Source organism: Pteropus alecto, unplaced genomic scaffold, assembly GCF_000325575.1.
Source record: "Pteropus alecto unplaced genomic scaffold, ASM32557v1 scaffold185, whole genome shotgun sequence".
Lineage (NCBI taxonomy): Eukaryota > Metazoa > Chordata > Mammalia > Chiroptera > Pteropodidae > Pteropus > Pteropus alecto.
In genome coordinates, this window is record NW_006438088.1 from 1,780,954 (window position 1) to 1,789,595 (window position 8,642).

General features: G+C 45.3%; 1 protein-coding gene across 1 annotated transcript in view; it reads right to left on the reverse strand.

The window, feature by feature from the left end:
- SAMD5 (sterile alpha motif domain containing 5) overlaps positions 1 to 8,642 on the reverse strand; it is a 53,801-nt gene that overhangs the window by 44,882 nt on the left and 277 nt on the right. Inside the window, 1 exon segment of the mRNA XM_025049243.1 lies at positions 8,466 to 8,642. This exon segment is cut by the window's right edge and continues 82 nt beyond it. Coding sequence (XP_024905011.1) covers positions 8,466 to 8,642 — 177 coding nt within the window.

Sequence of the window (8,642 nt, forward strand, 5' to 3'; positions counted from 1 at the left end):
AGCCGCGGTGTGGGGTAACAGGAGCCAACATACGGGAGGACTCACCAGGAGCCAGGCTAGTTACCTGGCAATGCTTTCATCTCAATGCCTTGTTCATCTCAAGCATCAGAAGCAATTTGCTTCAGCGGGCGAAGCCAGCAATGCGCCTTCACTGTCCTGCTTCAAAGCTGAATCAACTCTACAGCCTAAAGTCATAATTTAGTTCCCAGAGTTCTTGATCACCTTTCCCTCCCACAAGCTATCACGCGGCTCCATTACACTGATGACGTTATGCAGCTTGGACCTAATGAGCAAAAAGGAGCAAATACTCTAAACTCATTGGTAAGACATTTGCATGTAGGAAGGTGGGAAATCCGACAAAACTTTAGGGGCCTTCCACCTCAATGAAATTTTCAGGGGTCCTGTGATGCGAGGCATACTGAGGTACCCTTTCTAGAGTGAGGATAAGTTGTTGCCTCTGGCTCCTCCTACAAAACACAGACTCAAGCCTCATGGGCTTCTTTGGATTTTGGAGTCAACACATTCCTCATTCGGATGTGCTCCTCCAGCCCATTTACCAAGGGACTCAAAAAGCTGCTAGCTTTGAGCTGGCCCCAGAACAAGCAAAGGCTCTGAAACAGGTCCAGACTGCCATGGAAGCTGCTCTGCCACTTGGGCCACATAATCTAGTAGATCCAAATGGTGCTTGAAGTGGCAGCAGCAGATAGAGAGATGCTGTTTGGAGCCTTTGGTGGCCCCTATAGATAAATCACAGTACAAACCCTTAGGATTTGGGAGCAAGAGCCCACCAACACCTCCATTTTGGACTTCCAGCCTCCAGAACTCTGAGAGAATAAATTTCTATTGCTTAGATACCCAGTTTGAGGTACTTCGTTATGGCAGCTCTAGGAAACTGATACAAATTTTGTCCTAATAAGTTCGTAAGAACTAGCTCATCTAATGTTGTCTACCTTTTACAGAGGAGCCAAAGATGACCTAGCATGGACAAGAGCTGGGACATGAACTCTGCAGTGGGTGCTGAGTCTGTGCTCTTAACCACGACAGCACAGTGTCAGTAGAGAGAAATCGTATGATGCACAGTTCTCTCCTACCTGGACAAACGCCATGGCCACCATAACTCAGAGCAGCCACGTTGTCTCCGTTCGAGAGCTCAGCACCATCTCGGGTCTCAGCACACCGAGGGCAGGTACAAAACATGAGAGGAGAGATGACTGCTTAGTGTTTGATTTGACGGCTGCCTACTATCCCTGCTAACACCTAATGTTACATGACAAGTGATTTATTTTGTTAATGGCAGCCAGGCTCCTAGCGGGGGCCTACGCTTGCACAACCCTGAGATGAGCACCTCCTTGAATTTTGCACCCTGGTGCCTCACTTGCCTCACCCTCATCCAGGTCCTGCTGCAGAGATCTTTTTAAATGACCTGCAGGAGCAGCATTTTAATTCCCAGTTCTCCTTTGACAATACTGAGCAAACAAAGAAACTTTGATTTTAAATTTCATCGCTGATAATTTTTACTCAAGTTTTCACCAACGTGGGTCTTTCATTAACATTTGAAGTAAATCCATGTGCAAAATTCGCCAACTCTTGGCATTTGTGGAAATAGTATTAAATTGTATATGATACCACTACTACAAGTCAGGCACTGGGTTAGGTAGGCCCTCCACATACACATCCATTAAATTGTATGCAGGGCCATGTCTGCCTGGTTCACTGCTGTAATCCTAGTGCCTGGCCATTGGAGGAAGTCATCAAGAGGATGTGATTGCCAGTTGACCCGAGAGATGGACTCAGGGAAAGGGTCCTGTTCCCTGTCTCCTGCTCTTGGAAAGTACGTCCCACTCACTGTTCCCACACTGGGAGCTACTTCAAGGATGCAGCCGTGAGAAAGTGATGTGTCGTTGAGATCATCTGAACTGTATATGTGACTAAATCCTGGTAAGGTCTCCATATAAGATTTTGGCAAGATCTACTTACTTGTCTTGTGGCCACCAAAGACAAGCCTCGTATACAAGTTCCCTGCTTATTAAAACTGCCACCTACCAACCTGGTGTGGTCTGTCTTTTTCTTCCATCTCTCCTTGCCTTACGTGTACAGGGGCCAGTTCTGAATTTCATTCACCAGGGAACTCCCAAGAGTGTGAACCAACACTGGCACATGGCACATTCTCAATATCTATTAAACAGACAGATGGGAAGACGGTTGGATGGGTGAGTGGCTCGCTGGCTAAGGGTCCATACATAAGGAAACTCCGCAGCAAGCAGACTACCAAGAGCACGAGGAGGGGGCTGGCCCAGCCACCACCCATGCTCTTAGCTCCCTTCTCCCTCGCCCTTCTTTCCAGTGTTCCAACCAGGGATGGAAAACAGAAAAGCCTGGAAGGACCTTTACTTGCCCAGGCTGAGGATACTTGAGGATATGGATTTGCGTTGGAGAAGCTAAACTTTGCCAGCTTCCAGTGTATCTTCATGAAAGCAGAGGAATTCTTGGGAGAGAGGAATATTCATTGTCATTTCAGCTTCTGCCAGGGCTCAAGGCAAAACTCCAAGGAACAGAGCGTTGGAGGAAGTCATCAAAGGATGTGATTGCCAATCTCTTTCCTTTCTAAATACTTCTTCTATATCCTCCACCCTGGCCCCAGGCGCAGAAGCCCTCTGCCTCTCTGAATTCCTTCATCCTAGGCCATCTCTCTCAAACATCCATTAACAGCCCTGTTGCCATGAGAATCTTGTTACTTAATTAAATTCACACTGAGGTGTGAATGAAGCTTAACACTCCTAAAGCATTATTAAATAAGATTATACTAACTCAAACATTTTGAATTGGTAATGTGTGGTAAGGACATAGTTTCCAGGGGAATAAGTTGAGAAGCCTACCCCCACCGCCACCCACTATCCACCCTAGGGCTTGCATTCTAATTTTCCAAGTCTAATAGAAGACAGAATGCCTTTACAGCCTCCATACCACTCTCGCATACCTGACCCCATTCACAAGCATTGCCAGACTTCAAGGGACTTAAGAAAACATCATGCAGAGTCTGTACCCTGTGCGTGGTGAAGGTACCTTTATATATGTGTAGTCATGAATAGTCTATAAACGCTACGGTGTCACAATTATATTTAAGCATAGCTATAAACACGAGATCATAATACCTAATATTGATACATTAACACAACCTTCTCGCTCAACCTCTAATCCCTCCATTCCCCCCTCCCCATCAACAGGTATCAGATGATCAGACAGAGAAATGAAGGCACTTCAGTGTCACCCCCACCAAGTTCCCAGTCTCCCCACCCACCCTTCTTCTCCGCCTCCAGGGAGAAGGTACTCCCCTCCTGATGGAAGCAAACCCACCTTTCCTTTCCAGTGCTCCGGGCACAACTCCCTCCCACCTCCTCCAGGACCTTGACCTCCTGGGTCATCTCTTTTTGACTGTCTCTTCACTGTCTCCCTTTCTCTGGCCCCCTAACCACCAACACTTACTCATGCTCCAGTTTCTCTCATCCTTAAAAAAATTGCAAATCATAAAACTGTTCCCTTGACCCAAACTCTCCCTTCTTCCTCTAGCTATAGCCTAGTTCTATCTTCTCAGTCCAACTTCATTAAAAAGCGGTCTGGTTCATTGAGGAAATAAATATTATTCGGTGCTAGAAAGGAATGAGCGATCGAGCCGTAAAAATACACAAAGGAAACTTACATACATATTACTAAGTAAAAGAAGCCCATCTGAAAAGGCGAAATACTGTATGATTCCAACTATATCACATTCTGTAAAACTATGGAGACAGTAAAAATGTCATTAGCTGCCAGGGCTGGGGGTGAGGTAGAGGGAGGTACAAATGAGCAGAGCAGAGATGATTTTCAGGGCAGTGCAAATGCTCTGTATGATACTATAATGGTGATACATGTCATAATACATTTTTACAAATCCATAGACAACACCAAGAGTGACCCCTAATGTAAACTATGGACTTTAAGTGATTATAATGCACCAATATAGGTTGATCAATTATAGCAAAGGTACCACTCTGGTGGGGAATGTTGATAATGGGGGTGACTATGCATGTATGGGGGCAGAGGTATATAGGAAATCCCTGTACCTTCCTCTCAATTTGCCGTAAACCCAAAAATAAATAAATAAATAAATAAATAAATAAAGTCTTACCAAATCAAAGAAGTTGGCTGTGTTCCCTGTTTACACTTCCTGTCATCGGTCCCACCACCTAAACCTGATATTTCAGAGGTCCCCAATGGCTTGATTGCTGCTTCCTACAGATATAGGTTAGTTCTTGTCCTACCTGACCGCTCTCTGACTTCCCAACCATCCCTCCTCCTTGTGGCCTCACTGCTTCCACTGGCTTCCAGAACACTCCTCCCTGCTCTTCTCCTCCTTAATGCTCTGCTCAACCTTTTCAGCCTTCCTTGGAGGTTCTTCTTCCTCTGCTTATCCTGGAGTTCCTAAATCCTGGAATTCCCCAGGGTCTTGTCCTGGTCCCTTCCTCTTCTCCTTCAACAGCTCGTTCCTATTCATGACTTCAATGTGCTGACGACTACCAAATCTAGATTTCTGCCCCAGAATCTCTCCTCTGCTCCACTGCCAAATTTCCAACTGCCAACTAAACAACTATGTTCATATATTCCACAGGCAATCTGACTCTCAGTATGTTTAAACATAAAGACAACATCTTTCTCCCCAAATGTGCTCCTCTTCTGGGTCCCCTACCGCAGGGAATGACATCACAATCCTAAACCAGGAATCTAAACGTCTCCCGCTGTCACTACACGGTCCAGGCCACCAGTAAAACTCTTCTGACACTGCAAAAACCTCCTGATTGTTTACCCCGCCTCTGGTCAGGATCCATCAATAGCTTCCCTCTTGAGATACACTCCAAACTCCTAAATATGACTTTGAGGCCATCCAGGACTAGCCACCGTCTGTCTGTTTCTCCATCTCTTGCCACTTCCTCCCAGCATGCTGTGCTCCAGCCACAATGAATTTCTTTAAATCCCTGTTGCCCCGCTGCATGCGAAACTTCTTCCCTTTCTGGCCTTTTTTGCACACACCGTTCTCCCTGCCTACAACACCTTCCTAGGACCCTCCTCTTCTGCAGGCTAAACCATCCTAATCATCAGTTCTCAGATGGAATGCCAGTTCTGGAAAGCCTGCCTTGACCCCACCTCCTTGCAAACTAGGTTTGATGCACCTGTCTTTGGCATCAGTTACTCTGCATCAAATGAACTGTCACACATCATTATTATTGTTCACTTCATTCTATGTCTTTCCTGCTAGACCCCAAGTTCCTTGAGGGCATGGCTTCTGCATCCTGCCAACCACAGTAACCTAGGGCCTAGAAGAAGCCTTTGGTGGAGAGAGGCTTGGTAAAGTAATGCAATAATGTATGCAAAGCTTTATCTAATCCCTACTCTGTGAAAACACTAGCCCCACTCCACAAGGGTAAAAATCACAGCCGTCGGAGAAGCTAAACAGAAGTCAGAAAAGGGGCGTGAGTCCAGGTGCTCTTTGCAAGCTCCTGGTTTTCCAAAGCTACAAACCTACGTTGGAAAACAAAGAGGAACTTACTTTTAACTTATATTTTAACTCACCCAAGAGGGAAAAGTAGCAATTGTTGATAAGACTTAGAGAATACAGCAATGCAGCACAGCACCTACAACATTAAATGTTACTATAGCAAATCCTACATCCCACAATCCTCTCAGGTGATTTGTGGGGAAATTCCTCTACTTACTGTCCTCAGCAAAAGATTCACTATTCCTGCCTTGATCGCCCTCCGTATAATCCAATGTAAAGCCATCTAATATTCTCACAACGTACCAAAAAAAAAAAAAAAAAAATCACAGGAATCAACAATGCAAATGACTATGAAGGAAAGGTGAGGCCAGCTCTAACAAGCAAAATCCTAAATTCACATAATGAACACTACACATTGATTCTGACAGAGCCAAGGAATCTGGAGAAATGATAACATGATCACATTTTAAAGAAAAAGTCCCAACACTTTGCAAAAAAATAAATAAGCTGCATCAGAACACAAATTCTTAAATAATTTAACATCCAAAACTTAGGAGGCAACGCACACATAAGCATCAAATTTAGAATGACCAGCATGATCTTGCCCTACACACTTCTAATGCTCTGCTTGAAGTACATTAATTATATTTGTTTCTAATTCAGTGTGTTTTCTTTGGAAAAAAAATATATAAACACAGAATAACAATTTTTTTTTTTACAATTAAATTTGTCAGCTCCATTTTTTTGGCACATCGATGAAGGAGGTACTAAACCACTTCTGCCCCATTTTATTCTTTCGTGAGTTCTAGAATAATTAAGTATGTATAGAATGTGATTGGGGGTATATCTTTCTTAATAAACATTATCATTATGGGATTCATATAGAAGTCGACTAAACTAATTATTTACATGGGAAGTAAATAGCATCACAACACAAGGTGAAATTTTCTTCTATAAATTGCACTCAACTGAAATGCACTCACTCAAAAGCAGGAGTCCACAGTCCAAAGCCAACACCCACACATTTCATGTGCTTAGAATCAATCTTCTTCCACTGAGGAATCCTTTTCAGCTTTTAAGTTTGATACCTAGGCTTGTCTTTTTAAGCATCAGAACCAAAATGTGCTACTACTCCCCGCACACCACTCCCCCCTCCAGCCCCACCTCTGCCCTCTCAGCCCCTTTACACAGCTCTTCCTGGTGACACACCTTGTTCTCTACCCGCCTTTCTGGACAGCTCTTGACCTTAACCATGTGCCCGAGAACTCATTTTCTCAAGTAAGCCCACCCCACTTCCTGGGATGTAAAATCACAAAAGTCCCTTGAACTCGTCTGGCCTACTGACTCCAGAAAGGAACTGTACACCCATGGCCAAGTCCCTCTATCCACACGTGGATGGATATATACCTCTGACTCTACCTGCATTCGAAAATTGTGCTCTCCCTTCCATCCCCCTGCGTTAGGCGCATATCGGTAATACAGTCAGATTGGGTAACTGGAACACCTGCTTAATTTAAGACAAACCGTCCTCCGGACTTGCCCTCTTTATACAGTTTCTATAAAACAAATATATATGCTCAAATAGGTTATCTGAATTGTCTGTCTTGCAAAATAATATACGGATAGTGTTAAACCCTTTATTTCCATCCACCCTAGATACTCTTACATACTTTATGCAGTTTTCACTGAACCTCCTTAAATCCAGACATTACAACCCTTACTGAAGGACATAAAGCAACGCGAGTAGCCCAGACGAGAGCGCACGTTTGGATTATCAGCATTTCCCTCGGAGGGTGCTGTGTTTATGATCCCCCTCCAGCTGCTGCATCTTCGCCATCATTTTCCCCTGGGCTTCTTTGGCTTGACTTTCCTTTTTCTGAGAAACTCCAGGCAGGCTGCAGGATCACCTGTGCTGTCCCCTCCCTTTCAAGTCAGGACCCTCTACCTAGACAGCTGCATAAACCTAAACTAGCCAGACTCAGCTGGAGACAGAACTCTTGTGTGAAATACGACTTTCTGTTACTTAATTATTCAATGCCCAAGTTCTCATTTCAGCTTTCCTCACAGAGGAGCAGCTGCCATAACTTTGGGCCCCTTTCCGAGGCTCCCTGACCAGGGAATGCTTCACTGGCTACTGAAAACCTCACTTCCTTGTGCTGTGTCCTCCTCTTGCAAATGAAAAGCCACTGTCTTTCCAGCAGTCACAGTTGCACCTACTTCATCTCTTCAGGATTAATACTAAACCAAATTGGTGACTCAGCACAGACCTCAGCAGCACACCCGGCAGTAGCCTCATTATGGCCAGATTCTTCCGCGCCTATTACCTCCCTATACTTAAGCTGAAGGAACTTATTCCAAGTTGACTAAAATGTGTTTTGTTAACTTTTCATGTCACTGGTTCACGTTTGAAAATGTGCATCAGTGCTGGCATTTGACTTTATGGAACTGAGTACAATAAGGCATGATTTCCTACTTTTTTTTTTTTTTTTTTAAGTGCCGATTTGTCTTGGGAGTTTCTCAAAAAGGTAAGGAAAAGGAGAAAAGGGAAGGTCGGAAATAATGCAGATATTAACCATTCTTTTGGTCATCTCCAGACACAAACACTCCACAGAGGGTATCAAGAACTGCCCTTTGCTTCTAGAGAAGCACAATGAATCCAGTTCCTGACAGGTGAGCACCAGAGACCACGCAGAGACTGGGTCCTAGTTTAGAATTCACATCTGGAGCCGTGATCTTGTCTTACCAACCGCTGGCGACATCGGGAAGAAAGGAATAAGGAGCGAATAGAGAAAGAACATAGAAGAGAATCCCAAATATCCAAAGCATCTTTGCCTTCCCGTCGCCACCTGGAATGGGCTGCAGAGCCTGAGCTGAAGCAGCTGGGCTGCGACCCCTCCCGCCGCGTTCCCGCGCCACCCGGGCGGCGCCTGCTTACCTTGCGGGAGTACGGGGGCTTGCTCAGGTGGATGCCGTCGCGGACGAGCTTATCCCTGATCATGATCTTCAGCTTTAGCTTGGGGTAGCTCACCAGCTCCCTGCTGCGGGGGGCGGTTGTCTGGCTGCGGGGGTCCCCGCGGGTGCCCTTGGCCGGGCCGCCGCACGGCTCCCCCCG